The sequence below is a fragment of the Rhea pennata genome, chromosome 1 (assembly GCF_028389875.1).
Source record: "Rhea pennata isolate bPtePen1 chromosome 1, bPtePen1.pri, whole genome shotgun sequence".
Classification (NCBI taxonomy): Eukaryota; Metazoa; Chordata; class Aves; order Rheiformes; family Rheidae; genus Rhea; species Rhea pennata.
Window position 1 is genome coordinate 133,426,853 of NC_084663.1, and position 22,975 is coordinate 133,449,827.

At 38.3% G+C, this 22,975-nt stretch overlaps 1 protein-coding gene across 5 annotated transcripts in view; it reads left to right on the forward strand.

Moving 5' to 3' along the window:
* Nucleotides 1-22,975, forward strand: part of SH3KBP1 (SH3 domain containing kinase binding protein 1) — a 229,504-nt gene that overhangs the window by 104,695 nt on the left and 101,834 nt on the right. For all 5 annotated transcript variants that reach the window (XM_062600784.1, XM_062600769.1, XM_062600751.1 and 2 more), the window contains 2 exons: nt 8,967-9,073; nt 18,883-19,006. In XM_062600784.1, coding sequence (XP_062456768.1) covers nt 8,967-9,073; nt 18,883-19,006 — 231 coding nt within the window. The remainder of the gene's footprint in view (nt 1-8,966; nt 9,074-18,882; nt 19,007-22,975) is intronic.

Genomic DNA, 22,975 nt, shown 5'->3' on the forward strand with positions numbered 1-22,975 from the left:
ACTGTGTAAGAGATGACGAGAATCACCATGACAGGCAGGGAGACCGAGTACGTGGGACATGAACTAAGTCACACCGTCACCCTGTTGAGCAGGAGCCTTGATTTGCCCGGCAGGTAAAGGAGGACAGCAGTACCTGCTGTTCCTTGTCGTGCATTGCTTATGACGGAAGCTAAACGGGAGCGACAAGCTTTGATTCTTCAGAATGGGCAAGACAAGGCGTTACTTGAAAAAGAGGTGTTTAAAAAGGCACCGCTTGCTTTCGAGGAATACTTTTTGAATCTTTTCCAACTGTAGCAAATAGTTTGTTTTGGAAGCAAGTGAGAAGCTGAGCAAACTTGTCCAGTCTTTCTCAGGACAGCGTAGCTCCTTTTAAATTACATTCTAAAAGGCCTGTTTGAAATCCTGCCACTGAGTTCCAATTTTTGTCTTGTGAGGGGATGTTTTCCCCCTAATACTGATCCAAAATGCTCATTTACAGCTTGAAGGCCAAAAAGATAAAGTCCCATAATTAGTAGCCTTAATGAACATGCACATTTTCGGTTCTGCCTGTGGTTAAGTTAATGTGTAGTAATACAGTATTTTACACTTGCTGTCTAGAAGATAGAGCACAAAATATGCAGGCTGTATGGCAAGGCCAAGGGTTCCTGCGGGAATTTGGACTTGCTTTTTCCAGTTTGCTAGTAATAGCAGGGTGATGGTTTGACTGCATTATTGATGCTATATTTGCAGAAGTTTCTGTACCTTTTATATATATATTTTTTTTTAATTTCAGACTCAACTTTAAAATCTTGAGTGTATGATGTAGAATTTTTTTATGATTGAACTGTGCATGTGACTTTTGAATTTGTTTACAATTAATTTTGTAACATTTGCTGCTGCTTGAGGTTAGCTTTAATAGCGATCTTTCCTTCCCTAATGTTTCAGTTTGGTCTGTCGAGTGCACAAGTCAGGCTGCTGCTGCTGTGGCATACAGAAGTGCTGCTCCATTTCTCAGCTAATGAATGCTTTTTTTTTTTTTTTTTCCTAAAACCATTTGACCACTGTTAGTATGTTGTTGCTGTAAGTTGCTTACAGTAATTATTTCTGTAATGTGAAACATTTGCACATGATAATCAAGACCCGAGTCATATTGTTGCATATTTCTAACAAAAGACTGAATTTATTGAACGATCCAAAATTAGCCATTTTTCTGACTGTGGAAATGCTTTAGAATGTGGTGATGACAAAAATGTGTCTGCTGGGCTTTCAGGTTCCTCATAGAGCAGTCTTGGTCATAAAATTCACAGCAGCAACCAGATGGCTGAAACGTGGAAGTCTTGCTGTGGAGTCTAGCAAGAGCAAGCAGACTCTTCAGTAATAGCAGAACGCTAAAACACAGTAATCTATTACTAACGGTGATGGCATATTGCACCGTGGTATAATCATGTTTAGCAGAGTTCTGCAGTCTCCATGGCTCAGCTGCACACATCAAAGTGGAGCACTTTCCAGTTCATCTGCTTGTAGAAAAACACAGCAGTTTTACATAACACAATTTCTAGGAGTACTAGAAGCACCAAAGACTTCCCTCCCTTCCCTGCAATGTATTGTTCTCTTCTCTACTGTAATAATTTAACAAATTTAAAATATTTTTTCTCGTTTTTTTCTAATTAAAATAGTCACAGCTTGCTTCTGTTTTTGGCTAGATAAGGGAACAGACCTCAGCTGGATTGTTTTGTTGTCCATCCAAAAGCATTCACCCCTCCAACAGCATGTGGGTAATGGGAGAACTGGGATTGACATGACATATCTCAGGTCTGAAAAACACTGCCCAATTCCTCTGGGGGAGGAGGGGAGAATTGAAACTGGGACCTGACAGTTCTGAGGCCTTTTTGAATAACAGTTGTATTTCTACTAGTGGCTCGGATGTAAGATAGGATGAAGTCCTTGTGTTGTGAAACATAATGACAAAATCCATATTGGCACTGAGTGTGGCCTTTTTTTATCTGAAATCTCTTAATGTTATCTTTTTAATACTAAAAAACAAACAAACAAAAAGCACCTGATGTTTTTATTCCAGCTATCTATTTGCTTTTAATTAAGTAACTCCATTTCACAAAAGCACCTATTGAGGGCAGTGTTTCAAGAAGAATTTTTCCCAGAAGTAAGTTAGTAGCTCATTTTTTTTAAAAAAATGCTTTTTAATATATACAATTAAATGATTTCTAATAAAAATAGATGTAGCTGATGCCGTAACTGAGGTTGGCAGCTCTGCACAACTATAGCCAAACCAAACTATACTATACCAAACTGTAACTATAACCAAAACACCATCAATCATCAGAATAAATTAACGTATAGCCTAAAAGCATATATGTCTTCCCCTAGTTGTACCGTAGTTGCCTTTTGTCTTTTTGCACAACATCAGATTTAGAACTGGTTTCAAGCTGAGTGATGTCGCAGCCCAGCTTGTCTCACCAGAAGACACGGGAGACTGAACCAGTTCCCCTGAGCTGCGGATTTAGCTCTGAAAGCAGGAGATGGGAAGTGCAACCGGGGTTGATGGGCAGCTTATGCTGCGCACAGGGAAAACTGAAATAGAAAACCAGAAGCTTTTCCTCCAGCTTGTCATTTTCCTCATAACAGATCTGCCAGAAAAGGGCTGCTTTGTCAAGCGATTTTACTGAGTTCAGTTGCTTTAAGGACAGCGCGGGATCTCAGTTTCCCTCAGTGGTTCCCCCAAGCCTGCCCAGCGAGCCCAGGAGTGAGGGAAGGCTGTTGCTTAGAGGGAGCTGCGCTGCGCTTAGCATCTTTGAAATTACTTAGGTGACGAGGAAAAATCTTTAGGCTTCTCACACTGCAGATCTTGACTCCAGCCTCTCCTGGTCCCAGACCTGGTGCGTGCAATTTCCATAGCAACGTTCCTTAAAAAAAAAAAAAAAAAAAAAAAAAAAAAAGAAAAGCAGGAACAATTGGGTTGAGGCTTTGTCTGAACTGTAAAGGTATCTGCATGTGCCTTTTTAAAACAGCCCCACTTACAAAACTGTGTGGCCTAGTTTTGAAGAGATTGTAAAACATTTAGGTGTACGCTGTCAGCAGGGAGAGATGTAGACATTGGCTCCTTGGTTCTCTTCTCCAAAGGTTCTTTATTGAATATAATTTTTTCTGTTCTCTACAGAGTAGTTGTCCTGTGTTATGAAACAGATTGTTGTACTCCTGTGCTTTAAAAAAACCCAGATTTATTTGTACAATTGATGGGAACAAGGTCATGTATTTCATATGTATTTCATAAAGCCCGCTGTTACTACTGTGTGTTAGTTAAAGTCACCACATGGTTTTCACTGGCACTAGCAGAACAGGGTACAAAGATGGGGGTGATCGATGAAAGTTAAGCTCTACAGAAACTACTGCATAACCTGTTAGCACATGTTTATATCAACATCTGTTTCATCATGTAAGTGTTATCCTTAAAAAAAGTAATTTGGATTTGAAAATTCTATTTTATTTTTAGTTTATTTACTCAGCTGCTGTTGTGCATTTCATGAAATCCCGAATTGCCACTATGTAACTCTTCCCCGTGTCCAATAGGAAAACATAAGCACCAGTTTGACTTCTTGTGTAGCATTGGCTCCACTTTGGTGGCCCTTACCAAGGTAGGCGTTTGGGACAGTGACACAGCACTGTCGTCTTTTTGTATTCATTGCTGATGCCAGCATGTTGTCTAAATGTCTATAAATCATTCTCTGTTGCATGTGTAAAGCTGGAGGAAACCCTTTGAGTCTGGTGCTAAGTCTGCTATCGTGGGCAACCACATAGTTTTTAGAAACTGAACAAACACTACTTTAAAACAAATTAGATTTGTTCCCTGGAACATCTTTTTCAAGTCTCTAAATATGCATTCGTTCCTTTTTGCCGTCTCACCTAACTTGAGACATTTTAAAGGGAGATGTCAAAGTCTGATCTAGCCACGTCAGTAGAAAAAGGTACCTCCGGAGAGTCATTCATCAGCTTATTCTACTTGTCTTCTCTTTTTAAGGAAGCTAAATGTCCTCTGGAGGAATTTAGTTTCTCTCCATTTTAATCTGCTCCTAGCAGTAGGCTCAGATTTAGACTTCCCACTTGGGGACACCTATTCCGAGACAGGTGACTCTCAGGCTGCAGATGAAAAGGCGCAGGTTAGCAGGGTTTGCTTACACACTGGCAAACCCTGCTCCGGCTGCCAGTGCTCGCTGAACGCCCGGAGTAGGGGCTCAGCGGCAGGGCAGGGGCACGTGGCCCCACGTGGGCTGCGCTGGCGTTGGCGGTCAGCAGCTGGAGCCGGGGCAGGTGTCTGCTGTTGCTTTTCAGGTGCGTCCGTGGCCTGGCATGTTTGCAACGCAGGCAAGGCTGCTTTCTTGCCTCCCTTGCCAAGCCTGCAGAAATTTTGTAAGGGTTTGGTGGTTTTGACACAGCCCTTATAAAGAGCGACATCCGGCACGCTTTGCAGCGCCAGTGTTGAACCCTTGGTGCCATTGCTTCAGGTTCAGCAGGCTCTGCAATTGCTGCTTTCTTTTGCAGCAGTGAGACTTAATTTTAAGAACGGAGTGCACAAACTAGGCATGTGAAATTTTTTTCAAGGTTTATTAAAACTATGTCAAATGGGAAGCAGTGTTTTTCACAAAATAAGTGACATTATTTCTGCAGGATAGCTTATTCCGAGGAAGGTGTAGCATAGTTGGTTCCCAACCTGCAGCTCGTAAGCGTTTTGTTTTCAAAATCCTTTTGATGTTGGGAAATTAAAAAACCTAAAACTGCAACCAGCAGGAACAGCACAGTATGGTGCTGCCTGCAGCAGGTTATTTGCTACAGATTGTTACCCGTTGGCCAGTACAAGTTCACTGATCTTTTTTTTCCCTTCATCTTTTTAAGCATTTTGAAGCTCAGCAAGGACATTGCATCACATCTTTCCCAATTTTTAAGTACTGGATTTATTACCTCCCTTCTTACTCCTTAGTAACTTTTCACTTGCAAGTAGCTCAGTTGTTTATGCTCAAGTGTCAGAATATGAAAAATCTGCTACAAAATGTTCTCTTCATTAATTTACAAGTATGAAAAAATGAATTATTTTAGAAAGTATCTGTTGTCTTCATTGCAAAATTGCTGCCCATATGGTTTAAAATTAACTTTACAGTGATGGATCAAATTCAATACATTTTAATATCACAGTGCATCATTTGTGTGTCTCAGATGACTCTCAGTTAATGCATAGGCTGTACTAGTACTCTGCAGTAAAAGGCAATATTGGCAGAAGGGAGCAATGCCAAGAGAAGACCAAGGTTCAATGTTTTTAATCCAAATTGCTTATTAATTGACCCAGCTGGTGTTTCTTAATTCCTGAGTGATCTTTGGAGATATTTTGCCAGTTAAGAAAATCTGTGATGCCAACATGGGAATACTCCTTTTGTAGAAAAGGTAGTTTTTCTTTGCTAAGAGGTTTTATGTATGTTTTGCTTGTTGACTCTGACCTCTTTTCAGATCAGCTCTGTGTTCGCAGAAATCTCAGACCACTGTGTTACTCATGTTGCTTTAGCACACACAAACAAGAGATCCCCTTCTGCTGTCCGCAGCGCTTCACACAGCACCTGGGGTCCAGCGGCACCTTCTCCTTAAAGCCAAAGGGATTCGCTGCTGGACGTAGACCACAGGGAGGAACTAGTTGGCGCTTAGCCTTTTTGCTTCATGTTGACTTGCTTGTCTCCATTTTGGTTTTTCTTTAGGGAAAGATTCGAAACGAGAGGGCGAGCAGTGAGACGACCAGGAGGCGATTTTTACGTGTGTAACAGCTTTTGAGGAAGGCGTAGTTGTAGTACAGATTAAGTGTGCTGGGTAGATTTGTTTTCTTAGGTATGGTGCTGACTCTTAGAGTATCACACAGCTGGGCATTAATGCTCAAGCCAATAGGACTGCAAATCTGTGATCTCCATAGTTGTATTTTGGAGTTCATTTGGGTTTTGGGAGCTTGTAGCCTTACAAATATACATTAAACCACAGCTAAGAGGAGAAGGAAGGGAATAAAGTGTTATTCTCCCAATCTATAACAAATAACAAGCTGAGACTGAAAGCATTTACAGAGCTTGCCTAAGGCCCTCATAGGTCTGAGCATAAAGCAAGGGGGAACACTTGCCTCTGTTATTCTTCCTGCAGGATTTCATTTGCTGTATAGCTCTTCCACTTAAGTATCTCTGTTTTTCCTTTCTGTTTCCTTTGCCCTTTGGTAGCGAATGTAAATGAAACCCAGCCTCAAGTCTGAGTAGTTTTTTGTTGTTTTGGTTGCTGTTTTTAAGGTTTTTTGTTTCTTAGTGTGTAGAACATATGCTTAGTTGGTTCCTTTATAGAGTGCTGGAAAACCTTTGTTTTTTTGTTTTTAATCATATGGCAAAAGGAAATGGGTAAGAGAAACACATAGATGGACAACATTTTCTGTACATATACAAGCACTTTTCTGATTTGACCCTGCGTTTATTGTTTTGTAGAAAGAGTGATTAAATTGTTTACTGGCGTTACACCGCCGTTCTTTATGGTGAGCCTGCCTTGGGTGGCAGCGAGGTCTCCTAGGGCCTTTGAAGCGCAAGCCCAGGCACATCAGGAGCCGGGGTGAAGGAAAGCACCGAGTCTCTTCCTTCGTTGTGCATCTTACCACGTCGTCACATGAACCCAGCGAGCACAGGCGCGCTGCAGGGCTAGCCTGCCTTCTTCTCTGCTTCAGCATTTAGCAGCAGCACGAGGTGAGAAACAGGACGCACAGCGGTGCACGGGGCCTGCACTCCAGCCCCGGGAGCTGCAGCTTTCATCAATCTGTGCAGGCTCTAAATGAGTCGCTCTGCCGGCGTTGCTGCTTTTGAACATCTAATCTTGTTGTTTCATCAGCAGCAATAAATGCAGCCTTTCTCTAGATTTTCTGTAGCAATCATAAAACCTATGGCGGGGGGAGAAAGGATTCATACAGTTTTAACCTTAACATCTAGAGTTGTGTTTATTTCTTACTCTCCCAGCAATCTCAAGAATATTCATCTAGGAGTCGCACAAAATTGATTATAAAGAACTGTCTCAATGGAAATTTGTCACATCAGTCAACAGTCACTACTTGATGTTAGAAATCAAACAGTGAGAATGTTATCTTTAGGAAAAATAACCATCCTCTTTCTGTTGCACAATTGGAGAAGACTCGATACAGAAGATACTTATTTTGTATTTCAGTTATGTTGGATGCAGTAAAATTGTAAATGTGTAAAATTGTCAGTTTAGGTTCAGATTAGTTAAAATGGTGACAAATAAACAGTCATCTGTATGTGGGGGGAAAAAGCCACTTTGAGTAAGTTTGGTTACATCACATCAAGGTATCATTTTTAACATTGAAAGATCTGTCATTCGTGCAGTATTACAGTGGCGGTGAAAAATGTTGTGGTAAAACACTTGTAAGCCAAATTCGATACCTTCCCCTCCACTTTCCTTCTCTACTTTTAGTTGAACAGCTTTTCTTTAAAAATCAAACAAACTGTTCTATGGCTTTTTATTACCTGTTCATCCTAGGTAGTATTATCACAGAGTGTTGCTACAGGGGAAATAACAAACTGACCATGAGATCCATTTTTGTAATTTAATGTTGGTTTTGTACAGTTGATTTTGATAGGCATTGGAGGAGCTTAACAGTTAAATGTACTTTCTCATGCACTTTGTGTAGTGTGTGTCTATATGTGTACATGTATGCATCTGTATGTAAAAATAATATGACTTGGTGTGATTTCTACGTTGCAAAGCTTCTAGAGAAGAGGGGAGTCTGTGAATTCTGAGTTTTGAGGGGTTTCTCTCTGTCTGTCTCCTCCTCCTCCTGCATATCTCATCATGGTTATGGTTCTTTCACTCCAGTGAGTTGTCCTTCAGCTAACAGAGGCTGAGCCACTTGCTTCAGCAGCTTAGTTTTGCGAAGTTCTCTCCTCCACTCTGCTGCAGATCATACAACTATAAATCATATGTGTGTCACAGATTTGGCAAACAAAGTTCTGAAAGTGGATCTTTTCATTTGTCTGTCTTGATGAAAAATGTGATGGCAGAAGAGTTAAATAAAAGGGTCTTACTGTTTCTTGGAGCTGTGAATTCATGCCTCTCTCCCCTTGTGTGTTCAAAGCTGCACCCTTTTCGTGGGGGCCTGAGTGTCCAAGCTGGAGCTTCAGAGATAGCTGACATCATTCTCGATGGCTGGTTGATTATCAAGATTAGCATGCCTTGGGCACCCTAATGCAATGACACTCCTAGCTTTGGTAGCTGAGGAGGGGCGCTGGAAGGGTTTTTCCTTCTGTTTTCTTTAATCTTATATTAGTGTATAAATATGCAGCTTATAAATGTGTGTACAAACACATATATATGTTTATATGTATTATTTATACATAAGGTTAGTGAGGGGCATGTAGATGTGTGAAAATTATGAAAAATAAAGATACGAGACAAAATGATCAATTGAGAACTTATTTCCATATGAGTGAAAACCACACAAGCTTTTGGATTTTTTTCCCACCATTTCTGGATTTGCCTGCACCATTTGCATAGAGCATTACCTAGAAGAGAAATTGTAGCAAATATATGTGAAACAATCCTCTTAGATATAGTTCTTCCATCCTATCTCTTGGAGGCAATATCTATTTGTTAAATTTTGGCTGTTGAGTAATATCACAAAAAGAAAAAAAAACGTACAATTTGTTTTCTCCCAGATGTTGTGTGGTATTAACTGCATCACATTAGAAAAGTAGTTGAAAGAAATATGCTCGGTAATGCTGTGCTCCACTCTTTTCTTGTTAACTAGCTCTAGGCACGTGTGGTAAGCATTGCAAATGTTCAGATTGTTTTAATAGTGCTCAAAGAATTGTACTTCATCTTTAATCCTAGCCTATGGCTGGTGCTTGGCATGGGATATTACTTTCATTTCACAGTCTCTCTGTCTCCTTCATATCCACCAGGAGAGAGAAACAGGCGAAGAAGATGTCAGGTGGCTTTCAGTTACATGCCTCAGAATGAAGATGAACTGGAACTGAAAGTTGGTGATATCATTGAAGTTGTGGGAGAGGTGAGTAGATCTTGAATGGAGTATACGTGCACACGATTCTGGCATGTCTCGTGCATGCTAAACTCTTAGACTTAATGTATTTTAAGACACAATTTAAACTAGACGTTTTTCTTTCCCAGTACCTTATGTGTCTTTATCAGGTTCGTTTTGGAGGTGAGGAAGGTAGTTTGATTTTGGTTTTTGTGAGCTTCCCCCCCCCCCCAATAGCAATTCTGCTGCTTTTACACCATCAGATGTTGCTTCTAAATTCTGTACAGGGAAAAAGCTCAGACTTTGTGCTGTTAGGTTTATATCTTTGAAGAACAAGATGACAGCAGGAAAAACTCTGCCCAGTTGTAGTAAGCCAGTCAGAGAGATAGATGAATTGCCTTTACCAAGTAAAACAGGTTTGAGAAATTTACTTGGAGTCCTCAAGAATTCAACTGTGATATTCACTTTTTGTCGTCTTTGTATTTAAATTTTGACAATTTCATTTTTATGTAGTCAGATTTAAAAAATAAAAAATAAAATTTATTCCAGACTGAAGATTCTGAGTGACAGTGGACCTAGGAACTGGATGCAGATGTCTTAGAAAGACCGGCATCAAGCTGTGATAATTCAGACAAAGATAATGAAAGTTGTTCTGTTTGGGTGAATCTGGTTGCAGGAGCAATGAATGCTGTTTATTTTACATATCTTCGATGTTTGTTCCATCCGAGTTTTTAGAAGTCATGCTGTTGAGCTAAATAACATGAGGACCAAAATTCAAAATGCTCACATGAAGCCTTTAAGTAGAATGCATCCAAAATCACTTAGTCTTTATTTAGCTTAGCTTTAGAAAGGTATTTAAAAAGATCTCAGTCCAATCAAGAATCAAATAAGAGATATGTTTCAGCTTTTATCATTTTCTTCATAAGATTTTTTTCTTGTGACTCAGCAGCTAATAAGTCAACATTTATTTGCCTGTCAAGAGTAAATTACTTGTTTTCTTTTCCTGTATCTGACACTTAAAAAAAAAATCTAAAAGCATATAGGTTATACTGCAATCTACATGACATCCAGGATTTTTCTTATGAGAGATTAAATTACCACATCGAAATGCAAGGAGCTTGGTGATGACTGTTTTCCTTTAACCTAGCTGCACACACCGGCCCCGTACATTGTTCTTCCCGGAACCAGACATCACATGTCACTTCACTGACCTTATTCCGTCTGTGAGACAGACTTGTAATGTAGATTTCAAGATTATGAGATATTTAAGAGCATACTTTAGCCAGTGTAAACCCAATATTAATAATAAGTTTCATGGTGGCACTTGATCTGTTTTCATTGTGCAATTTAAAGCATATTTGACCTCACATGACCACAAGAATATCTTCCATCAGTTGCCCTACTTAAGACTTTTAGTTCTGTGTTTTTGAAGAGCAACGTGATGGCATAAAAACCCCTTCCTAGTAGGCCCAACCAAAGGATTATCTCTACCTGATGAATTGTATGGTTGAATAATTCAGTTGAGACATCTAGGGTTCTCTCATGAAATACATCTTTTGTCATCTTACAGGTTTTAACCTTAATTATGAATAATAGATGTAAATATTAAATTTGAATTAAATTCAATTAATTTAATTAATTGAATTCAGTCAATTAAATTCAAATGATTGAAAATGTTTGTATCAAAATTGAAAGATGTAGCATTATGAAAATGAAACATCCCCTACTTGCATGTTTATGCTTACAGTACAGGTCATGTTTTTTGCAAGTAGGACTTTTAAATAATTTGGGAACCTACTTGGATTGATAGCTACAGACTTGCAGTCTTAAATTCCTAATTGTGCCTTGAATTGCTACAGCTGGAGAAAGCTTTGCAAACTTGCCAATTCTCAGCTTTAAGAAAGTTTTTATTGTCTGATTTTTTGTTCGACAGGATTAGGGCCTGTGATCCTGGCATTAGTTTAACTGTAGCATGGAAGAGGACTATTCATGGCTAGCTTGAACTGTTGACCATAAGTAGAGACAGATGCAGAGTCCCTGGCCTCAGCGAGGCTGTGCCCACTTTGTCCTAAGGGGATAGATACCCTGTCTGGTCAGTTACTGAAACATGGTTTGCTTTAGACATCATCTGGTGCAATCATGCAATCCAGGACATTGTCAGGCTCTTCTAGGTGGAACTAGATCAACTGGTGGAACAAGGGAAATGAAGGAGTAAATCTCAACACTCAGGAAGTGTTATTATGTAAACTTTGTTTTCATGACAGTTGTTATAGAGCACTTGATGTTGAATAGTTGCTATTATTGCTTCCTCTTCTGCCCTTGTCATATTGCTGTTAATTCCTAGAAAAAGTAGGGCAGAATTTCTCTTGAAACAGGAACTTTATTTAGTGTAGAAAGCTGTGCCAAGCAGTTTACTTTTTTCAGTATTTACCCTTCTGCTTGTAAGGGAAGCTGCTTAAAAATTCTTTTCATCAGCATATGATTCACAGTGTTTCTGGCATTATACCACTCTCTGTAATTCAAAAGATAGTTTGATATTAATGCCTTATTTTTAAAAAAGAATATAGCTTTCTCATTGTGAAAATATCTGAAATTTTTAGGAAGAACTCAATCATGCTGTGTTATTGTAAATAATATGTACGCGTGCAATTCTTGCAAAATATTCATGAAAATTTGCTGACATAGTCATCAAAAAATAATCCCCAGTCAATTTGGTTTATCATTATTCAAGATGAAAAACTGAGCAATAGCATCTTTGGCATTATTTACAGTGTCTGAGTGGGTAATTCGAATTTCTTGTGGCTGAGCTAATAGTCATTCACTTCCATTTTCAGTCACTCCTTTCTCCTGCCAGATCTTTTTATTCATGAGTAAAAGGTCTCAGATTCCCAGAGGTAGTATTTTATTGTATTTTTCTAAGAAAGTTGCATCAGTTGAATTAATTAGTTTTAAATTGATTTAGGTTAATCTTATTCAGATCTCTCTGGATTTTGATTTAGTTGTTTATTGTAGTATGAAGAGATTCCTAACTGACTTAAGGTTAACAAAAACAAATATTCTTTAAATCAAAATAGTGTCTGTGTTGTCTTTATGCAGTTATTTAGCTTAAAATGCATTTAAAATTGCACTTACGGGTTGACAACCCATTAGACATTCCCCGTTGCAAATAAAAAACTGATTTTGGTTTTGCTGGGCTAATTTGTCTTCATCTTTAAAAGAACAGGTTGTTACAAGTGGGAGGGGAGGCATTTTACTGGTTAGCTTGTGCAGTTTTTGGAACTGAGATTGCTTAGCCAAAGTCTTAAGATCTAGCCGTGGGACTTGACCCCCTTCTCCTCTTGAAAGCTGCTGCTTCCAGAAGAGGATTGACAGAAGGGAACATAAGCTTTCCCCTCAGCTTCTGCCATCGGCGCCCAAGTGGGTCGCCCAGGACCCCCGGAGAAGATTATACGCTAATCCCCAGGTGGGTATTAGTGCAGGTGCTGAGGGCGTCCTTCCTTCTCCCAGCTCTGTGTCAGGGCACTAACAAGCACCCGAGGAGCAGAACTGTCTAGTGCTGCCCCAATTCTTGCTCCTGATGCCAATAAGCTGGCCAAGATAGTCTTTAAGGAGGCGTTTTGTGGTAGTGGTGGGTAGACACTGTTGGAAGTTGCTGTTGTGGTAGAAGTGTTTTGGGGCAGTACAGTGGGCTGAGACAAGAGCAAGTGAGAGTCTGAGGTACCAGGTTTGTGTTTTCTATAAATGAAACAATTGCTTTTGAATTGTAAAATTGTAATTCTTTGAGAGAGTGTGAGCTGCTGAACAAACTGTGTGAACTTTGCTATGAGGGTTTATATTGTCACCAGATAGATATCCTTGAAGACAGTAGATGTTTAAAATTCACCATTCCTTCCTCTTTGTTCTAAATAAAGTGGAAATTAATTAATAATTAATTAGATCAGACATTCATAATAATAGATAAAAATGCTTGTTGTTAAGCTAGAGGTTTCCGTAACTGCACAGAGACTGATACCCAGGAGAAATTAATTAACGAACCTAAATTAAAGATATATTTGAAACTAACAAGAGAAGCATTCACATCCTTGTTTATGTTCGTGTTTAGTGTGTGATTGATAGCTTTTTGGTTGTCATTAATTTTTCTGCTCATTAGCTATAACTCTAATTACAGTTGTCCCAAAATACAACTGTAGCTAATTGTCTTATTAAATGCAAATATCTGAATTCCAATTACATTTCACCCTTGCGCGTTCATGGAATGCCAGACAGCTAACCGGCAGCATCAGCGTAAAAACACTTGGCACGTCATTCAGCACTGCTGAACCAGCTTGCGTTGGGGGTTATTGTGTCCTTGTACTGCGGTAGAGCTCACGGCCTCATCCTGCTGAGAAGTGAGCCTGCGGGCAAGGCATGGTATGTGAAGGTAGGCTCGCAAATAAGTCTTGGCGGAGACATACTGTAACATCGCAGAATGTATTCCATTTTTAGTTAACATTGCTGTGTATTACATTGTAAAATCCTCTAATAAACTCATTTGCGATTATGAAAATGCAGGCTGAATTTTTACAAATCTAGGGCTTGTTTTGGGCAAGGTTGATGGTTTTTCTGTGGAAACAAGATGAGGTGATCCAACCCATTTTCAAGAGTGAGATTAAACACTGGGGATTGAACTAGACTCTCCCTATAATAATTCACTTCGACAGGTATGGCATTGAAAGGAAGATTTTTAACAGTGGCAATGAGCAGTCTGTGGCACAAGTACAGAACTGTGTAATACTGCAAGAAAACAGCTGGGAATGAATGTTGAGGCTCCAAATCTTATGGTTACTTTTCTATGAAATCTTGGGGGCAAGGTGTTTTCCTACCCCTTCTAAAAAAGTAGTTCACAAAGATTGCTGTGACTACAGCTTATTCGGTTAGTTCATGTGGTAGACAGCTCTTCTGTGGATCAAAAGGTGCAGATCATTCCAGTTCCATGTGATTGATTTCTCTGTCCCTCAGTTTCTGAAATAGATCATTGTGTTTTTAAAACAAAACAAAACAAAAAAAGCCCCCAAAACATTTTTATATGCTAAAATCAAGAACTTGAAAGTTGGAGAGAGCACATAGTTCAAGGTGCTTGTGCAGCTTTTCCTCCTTCCCTTCTGCACCTGGGTTATCAAACAGCTTTTAGATGTTCTGTAGTAGAACCCCAGGGACTGGCAGGCATCTCATGGGTGTCTCCTCCATATGCAGTCTCAAAATAAGCCATGAAGTGGCACTCTAGGTACCGTGTTCAGGAAACATCTGTGACCAGCATTTCTTTTCCCATTGACAGTGAATTTGGTTTACTTTGTTCAGTTCCCCTTTTGGGAACCTAATTTCTATTTCCTTTCAAAATATGATTTCTTTTGTCCTTTAAGCTCAAGATTTTCCTTCAGGACTTATAAAATAAGGGAAGTTTTTGTTTGCTTTTTGTCTTGTGCTCTAGTTCTCTCTCAGCAAAGGAAATACTGCTGTCCACGTTTCAGCCCTTCAGTGTGACCTTGGGCTTTACTTCTTCCCGTTGCTTCCCTCTGACATACTCTTGGGGCTGTATTTTATTTCTAAAATAAAGAGAAAATTCTTTCAGAAGAATATTTCTGAAATACAATGTCACAGAGACTCTCTTCTGACTGAAGGAGTCTTTCTTTGCCTGAAACCTTCCTGATTCGGAGCCTCCCTCCTCACTGGCCCTGGCTGAGCCAGAAGCAGTCTGTTGGCAGAGCTAAACCTAACAGGCAAAATCAAAGGTAGTAGAAGAGCTTGTGGAACAGGCAGATGCAGAAGTTTATTGGAAATACATTTCAGGCAGTGATTCTGAAGAGTTGACTATTTTAATCATTTAACAACTTTAGACTATTGATTTTAGAGAAACGTGTAAGAAAGAAGTTGTACTGATCTCGGATATCATGCCAAGAAAATGCTGACAGTTGGCCACAACATTTCCTGCTTTTTGAAGATGTCCCAACTTGGAGTTACAGGAGTTACATGTCTCCTGAAGGGCAGATGCTTCTAGGCTTGCAAGAAAAACAGATATATTGCGCTATCGGGCTGATACTCCCCCCGAAACTTCCTTCTTTAAAGGAAGATGTGCTGTAAAACAGAGCTGCTTTTTTGAGACTGTATAGGTCATCAAGAGAAATCCTAAAGAGCATGGAAAGTAACATTTCATCACTTTTGGCATACCTTAGTATTGCAGTCCTACTGATCTTCTGCAGTAGTTTTGCTTCCATTGACTGCAGTATAGTTGAAGACCAAACTACTGCACTCATGGTCTGAAATAGAGCTATTATGTTTGCCTGAAATTTTGAATTGCTGTCATCGCATTACTTTCTTTTTCTGTACTTTAAATAGGTTGATTTCAAGACATTCTCTCCATCAGCTAAGAAGCTAAGTGTCCTAGCACGTGTGCCTATTTGAGTACAGCTTTTTGCCCAAGTGGCTCAGCAGTCAAGTGCTCTCTGTTTTTTCCTATCTGTCTGCTTGCATGGTATCTGTTTTGAACATTTCTTTATTATTTGTATTATTATTTATAACTAAAACTAAGACTCTCTTACTGTCTTTCCTATCTGGATTGTTATTGTGTAGTAGGATCTCACAATTTGGTTAATCTCTCACCCAACAAAATCAATGGTGTGTTTTGAATGCTCTTCTTCTGTAGCTGAACTATAGTTTAAGAAAACCTCATTTATATCGAACAAAGCCCTACTGAATGAATAATCCAATTAAAAACATAATACAAGTATTCTTCCATTGAAAATGTAAAAAAAAAAAAAAAAAAAAATGTTAAAAGAACATTCGAATGATGTTTAATTATGTAGATTTTCCCCTTTCAATCCAAAAGGCAAGGCTTCTTGATGGGGCATGTTTCTGTAGAAGCGGTGCACCATTTCTCTGGTTATGTCATAGTTTTTATCTCGTTCAATCACCTATCGTCACGGGGCTGAATACAGCTGTCTGCTATTGGAGCCATCCCTGCCACACTTAATACTGAATTGCAGTTGGCTAAATGTGTTACCTCTGTAAATATATGAAGTGGGCTAATGAAGTCTTCCCGGTCAGCCTCTTCATATATTCTGCTCCTCTTAAAATGTGGTGTGACAGCGGTGCTGGCAGCCTAAAGGCATGGCAAGATGAGGATGTGTCGGGCCTTTCGAAAAAGCAGTATACAGATACAACACATTGAAAATACATCTTTAAAACACCTCTAGCTATAGCCACTTACATTTGGCAGACTGAAAAGACTTTTCTTCTGACGTAAAAAAAACCTTCGTATTCAGACTGAACTTATGTCTGGTGTGTATGATGCTCTCAACAGCAGAGTGTCTTCCGGTGGAGGGACACTGAGTTCTGAAAGAAATCCTCCTCTCTGTGGCTCGTTTGGCTTAGCACAAGAATGCTGTGCATAAATTAGGACCTAGGGGTATAAATCCTGAAAGCACTTTTTTGTATTAGTACAGTGTCAAATTTTATTGAGGGCTTGTACCTCCAGATAGACTACCTGCATGAATAATGCATTTTCCTTTGTAAAGGGTTTATTGGCTAGGAGTTATTGTGACATTTCAAGCCATATGGCTGTGGATTGCTTCAATTTGGGGTAACTAAATCCTTGGGGCATTGTAGCGTCTTTTTTGTTTTATGGATTAATCGCTAGCTGAGGTGTTTTGAGGTTGGGCAAAGCATGTAGCTACAGTGTTTAAAAACAGTATGCTTTTTGATGATTTCAATGAAGATTTTGTAAAAAAATCTTTGGGAAGTCCAGCTTGACCTGGACCTATGCTGTCTTGCTAACATCATTCTGAATTTTCTTTTGGGAAGAACTTCTTTTTGGCTTCAGATTTTTCTTTAATTGGTAAGTTTATGGAATATGACATGATATTTTCAGATAATATGTCCTTTTATCTGCTATAAAACTTACAATAAGTTAGTAAGTGCTTAGGTATATTAGTGTCCAATTTTGATTTATCAATCTATAGACCTTTGTGTATGTGTATTTCTGTATACATACATGGCGATGCACATGTAAACATGCCACATTGAGTGCTAATGTTAGCTCATAAGAAAATTTTGAAGTGTTATGCTAGAAGAAGTACGCAGCACAAAATTACTTGAGGGAAAGATAGAACTGAGTGGTACTAGTCACTGTATTTTCACTAAGTAATCTCATCATCTTGCGAAGAAGGGCCCTTGGCTAATTCTGTTGTGATTTATCTTCTGGTCAATCAGCTAATGCATATATTATGGTATAATGTCAAGGTCTAATCAATAGTGCCATCTGGGAATAGTGCATTAGAAAAATTGAAATATTTTAGTTCAATGAGCTTTGGCTGTTTTGTGTATTTTCTATATAACTGTATCTAAATACATAGATATTTGTAATCATAATTTGTAAAGTCTGCTGACTGTGGTGGATCATTCAGTTTCAATTTTCCATGTGGTTTACAGTTTCTGGAGAGAACAAAAACAATTATTACCTTTTAAAGCCTTTTAGAATATCAAGTGAAAACTTTCAGTTGAAGCCATTGAGTGATTTAAATGTATTCTACTCTTGAAAGTAGCAGCATGCTTATAGCTATTATTCTCAAAGTTGTACTTGACCTCCCTGATACTACTGATGCATTTTTTAAAAAAATGTTTTTTCATGAACAAATATTGAGATTAAATGAAAGTAGCTGTGCTTTTCTAAACTACTTCAAATTAAAGCAAAAAAAAAAAAAAAAAAAAAAAAGGAAAGGACAAGGGAACTGAAAGGGAAGTTGGAAAGAAAACATACAAAACACTCCTGAAGTAATAACAATTTGCTTATTAGTAGAATTGTACATCATGGCATGTAGCTAAGCTGAAAAAAAATAGCCCTTCCTCTTTAATTTGAGGAAATACTTGCATGTATAATATAATGAGAACATATTAAATAACAGATATATTTTGTAAGAGCTTGAGATTTTAAAAGATAGGTGATGCAAAACAGACCTTTTTCTATGGTAATTAGCTAGTACCATTTAAAATGTGGGGGTGGTTGTTTTTTTAACAGAATATGTGAACACTCTCAATTAGTAAAGTAACTTCCTGTTTTCATAGTTTTTGTTTGGAGGAGAGATAGGAAAGATGGACCAAACAGTATTAGAGGTTTATATTTCACAGACTGATGCTGTCATGTTTTGGTGAACGGACAGTATCTGATAGATGGTATATATTTATCTGTCAAGGATGTGCTTAGCTGATGAACAGAATAGGTAATTTCTTGCTGTCCAATTAAAATCTAAAGGCATCTGGTTTTTAAGGGGTGTCATCTCATAGTATGACACTGCCATTCCATTGCGAATGGGTTATACAGGGGGCAATTAGTCATTTTTTAGGCGATATTTTCTCCTGGGATAGGCCTAGGAAATGTCTCTCCTTCTTCTGACCATTTCATTATTTATTTCAGTAGCTCTTCTGAAGAATATGCTTTAGTACTGTTTTTTCTATTCTCTGTTCTCTGTAGATTTCTTACTTTTATATATTATAGAAGAGGCAAAATTCATCATTTCTAAAATAAAGTATTTCTGATTAGGATGAGGAAAGCAGGAATATTCACATGACTTAATTTCAGATACCTAATTTAGATTCTTTGGATAGCCCTTTGCAGGAATTTTTCCTTCTCCATTGCCTACTTAGGGAATTTAAGCTTTTATAATGTGCAAATCACACATAAAGAAGATGGTCATAACTGCTCAAAATCATTGCTTTAATTTTCATTGAAAAGCTTATATTTAGTGTAATTCTGTAAAGTGATGTATATGTTAAAACGTATGTTTCGTTTTGTTTCTGTCTTGGTGCAGGTGGAGGAGGGCTGGTGGGAAGGCATACTTAACGGAAAGACTGGCATGTTTCCTTCCAACTTCATAAAGGAACTGTCTGATTCTGATGATGTTGGAATAGCATTGGAAGAGCAAATAAAGCCAAGTAAGGAAAAAAGCTTATTGATGTTCTGTTTGGATGTCTCTGTATTCACCCCCAACGTACTGATAGGGTATTCTATTTTTCTCTCTTACTTGGAAGTGTTTTCAAATGCCTTGTTCTTAGCTCATGCTGTGAAAGGATCAGATGATGATGCTAAGTGAATATTGGCAATGCTGTCTGAGTTGTAATACTTTGTGTTAAAACCTGCCCAGCTGTGACAGACCAAGAACACAGAAGGCAATAATTATTGGCTTTGTGTTTTAAAATGATTTTTCTTTCTTTAGAGGTGGAAGCTGAGCAAAATAATCAAAGATCTGCAAAGTATCTCTGCTTACTTAAATAAGGGATTAAAGTGCCATGCCTTCTTCAATGACTCCAGTAGATTTAAGATTCATAATTATCGGTGTGGGACATGCGGCACTTTTTCCCTCCAGGTGCTGAGCATGTTACTATCACCTCCGTCACCCACTGCCCCTGCAGCCAAAGGGAAAAAGGCCAGAACTGGGACATGGACTTTGTTCTCCCACTTACAGTGGGCCAGTACTGCTGCAGGTGAAAAGCATGTTTGATCACTAAGCTTGCAATAGTTGAGCATAGTAATGGGTTGTCTTATATATAGCTTCCCTTGAAGAATAAGCTGAACTGAAAATATGCTTGTATAAGAAAGAGACACTTACTGGTCATACTGTTTTTCTGTTTTTCAAACAAATATTCTTAATGTTGTCTTCTAAGTCAGTGGTCAAGAATCTGTCATTAAAAGAAAAAAAAAGATCTTTATTTACATATTTAAGGATAATTCCCTGTTTACCTCCCAGTTTGTTTCTTTACAGTCTGTATACTGGTTTCAGCAGTAAGATGATGTTCATTGCTGTGTAGCATTCTGCTGAGATCTCTGCAATGGGCAAAAGCGAAAGAGCTTCCAATATTTTTGTTAGCTTATTTCAGTGTGAACTTAACAAAGCCTAATTTATAGTTCAGTGAAATGCAGAAAGTCATTACAGTTCCTTTATTTTATTTTTCCATTTAAGGAAAATTTATCAGCTTTATTCCATCCCACAGAAATAAGGTTCTAAAAAGCCTGTCATTTGTGATGATGAATTTTTTTCATATTGGTGTTATAATGGAGTAGCATTCATGTGTAGTGGCACTGGTCACATAGTCATATGGTCAGTGCAGCTAATGATATTTATGAATAACATTGCTTTAAAATATTTTTAAAAGAGTTAACAATGCTAGTATGATTGAAAGGGCAAAAGGGCATTAAGTGAAGTTGCTCACTTCAGTGAGATGGCAAACTGCTCTCTGTAACCTGTATATGCTATCAAGTACTTCTTTCATTATAAATGTAGTGAGTCTTGGAAGAACTAACTGTGGAGATGTAGTTTCAGCCATGCATTTTATAGTGCTTAGTACTCTATCAGTGATAAAGGTAAATGCTGATGTTCAGGATGGAGTCCTCAGTTTCGTCTGTCCAACTGAAAGGATATTTCTTCCCCAGGTAATTTAATAAAAAATCGTTTTATAAAGAGCATCCTAAAAATGCCTTTTAATACAAATATCCACTTGACAGTGTGAAAGCAGCCACAGAACATTAGATTGTTTTGCCAACATCCATAATGGCATATACTTATCGATCAGCTCAAATAATCAGTTTTGTGTGCTGGTTCTGACTGTCAAGGAAACCTATAATTTGTAGAGCTTGTATTGAGAAGATACTGTCAACATAGATCTTGGTTTAACCTCTTTAACTAAATTGAAGATAACTATAGCTAAGAGATGGGTTTTGTTCTTTTATTGTGTGTAATTTAGCTGTATGGAGGAGCTTTGTGGCTAGCTAAGATCCTGTGTTATTCAGGAGCTAGTTTCGGAAAATACTTGTAAAACAGAAGAATACTGTAAACATCCTCAATGAGAAAAAGTTCTCAATGAGTATTGAGATTCGTGCAGAGTTTTAATGTTTTTGTTTTTTCTTTCTAAACTGACATCATCAGATTAAGAACCGCATTCCCCTAGCAGAATTATGAATCAGCTCATTTCTTTCTAGATGGTTTTCTGGAGCTGTTACAGATATTAGTGTCTAATGCATGGTGATTTATGAGGTATATGTGAGCTATATTCAGATACCTTGATTTTCTGTATTGGAAAATCTCCATAATGGGATTGCAGAAATTTCATTAAACTTGTATATCCTGCATTTAAAAAGTGATTGGCCATGATAAATTTTGTGTATCCATATTTATTTTTAAAATGCAGCAAAATAGAAAACAAACCAGCAAATCCTAGAAGATTTGCTCATTATCCAAATATACCTATTGAAATGCTCTAGGTTACATTTCATATAGGTGCACACTGATGCCTCTAAATCAATTCCTCCTCCTGTGGATGACAAGATGTGACAGTACCTTGAATCTGTAATAGCTTCTTTATATTTCTCTGGAAACAGTGTTTGAATATGTGTACAGTTTGTATCACCAGACTTGTAAGACAGAAATCTTGAATGTGAATTCTAAATTATTCACTTATTTTCTGGGCAGACAGTCAGCTCTGAGTGGCTGGACCTGTGCATTGAGGCAGAACATTGGGTGGTTGTTGAGGCTCTGCACAGCAGCTAGGGAGACCTGCAGCGGATTGGGCTGTGGCACTGAAATTTTGAGTAGCAACCTTCAACTCTTTAACCTTGCTTACAAAGAGGATTAGACGGTTCTTGGCAGGTTTACTGCAAGATTTGGGAAAGGAGCATGGGAGCTTTGGAGAAAGTGCGCTGTGCAAACACAAGAGTATTACTTTAATTTTGTTTTAATTACTTTTTACTGACCCTCTCTAGAGAGAGTCTTTTTTGGACGAACGAATATAATTTTTGTTGAACTCATAGTGGAAGAAATATGGAAGAAAAAAATGGTCTAACTTTGCTTTTTAGGAATAAAGCTAATAAAATTATGTATTTCTCTGTCTTCCTATTATGACCTACACAGGAGCTTCCGTCTTCTGTGTGGGGTATAAAATACAGCTGATGGGTATTTAGGTATGTAAGTCCAATGCGGAGAAAGGTTCTGTCTGTTCTTACTGTTTTGTTATAGCCATATTTTTATCTAGGACAACAGAAATTTTATGGCAGATCAGAGCGAATGGCTGGAAGGAATTATCCTTGCTTCTTCTCTTGCTCTGCGATAGAAGAATCATGGAAAGTTTCTTCACGACGTAGCCACTTTGAAAATGCCTCGTCTTTTTGGAGGTGCCCAAATAATGCTGATTGCTGAGAGCGGGCCTTACTTGCCCCTTAGCTGAAAGGGTTTGGAACTGATAGTGCCTCTCAGATATGAGTGCTCAGCAGATTGAAAAGTGAGTTCATTACAGGATCAAAACATTTTTTTAAAAAATTGTTTGTTTCAGCTGTAAGACAACTGCCAAGCTTTCTGCCTTCAAAGACACAGGGGTAGGTTTAGGTACTCTTACAGTGAACGGCAGTTTCGTGTTCTTTAAAGCATCCCCTTGGATAAAACATTGTTTTCCTTTGAGGGAATGTTGCACAGCACGAACAAGAAGCATACATTATTATTTTGTTACTATGTTAAATGGATACATGAATTATAAACTTAATTATTTTCTAGATTTTTCAGATATGGTGTATTAATCTCAAGAGTATCTTGAATACGTCTTGTCATTACAGCCTTTCAGGTAGCAAAGAATTTGTCATGCAATCAAATGAAATGTATCTGAAAGAATAAGAACTTAGTATTAGGAAGAAGATTTCAAATGCATTTTGATATGTTTGTTGCAATGTCACAACATTTAGAGGTGACCTGTCTTACTCTCTCTTGTGTGTGTCTGCTCAGAAATTACAGAGCTTCATTTAGTATATACTTAGACCCTTTTCATGGTGGCCAATAAGAAATCATAGATACCAGAGCTAGGACTGATGGAAGACTGATGATTTAGTCAGGCAACCTACTGTATTTTATTTCTTTAAACTTC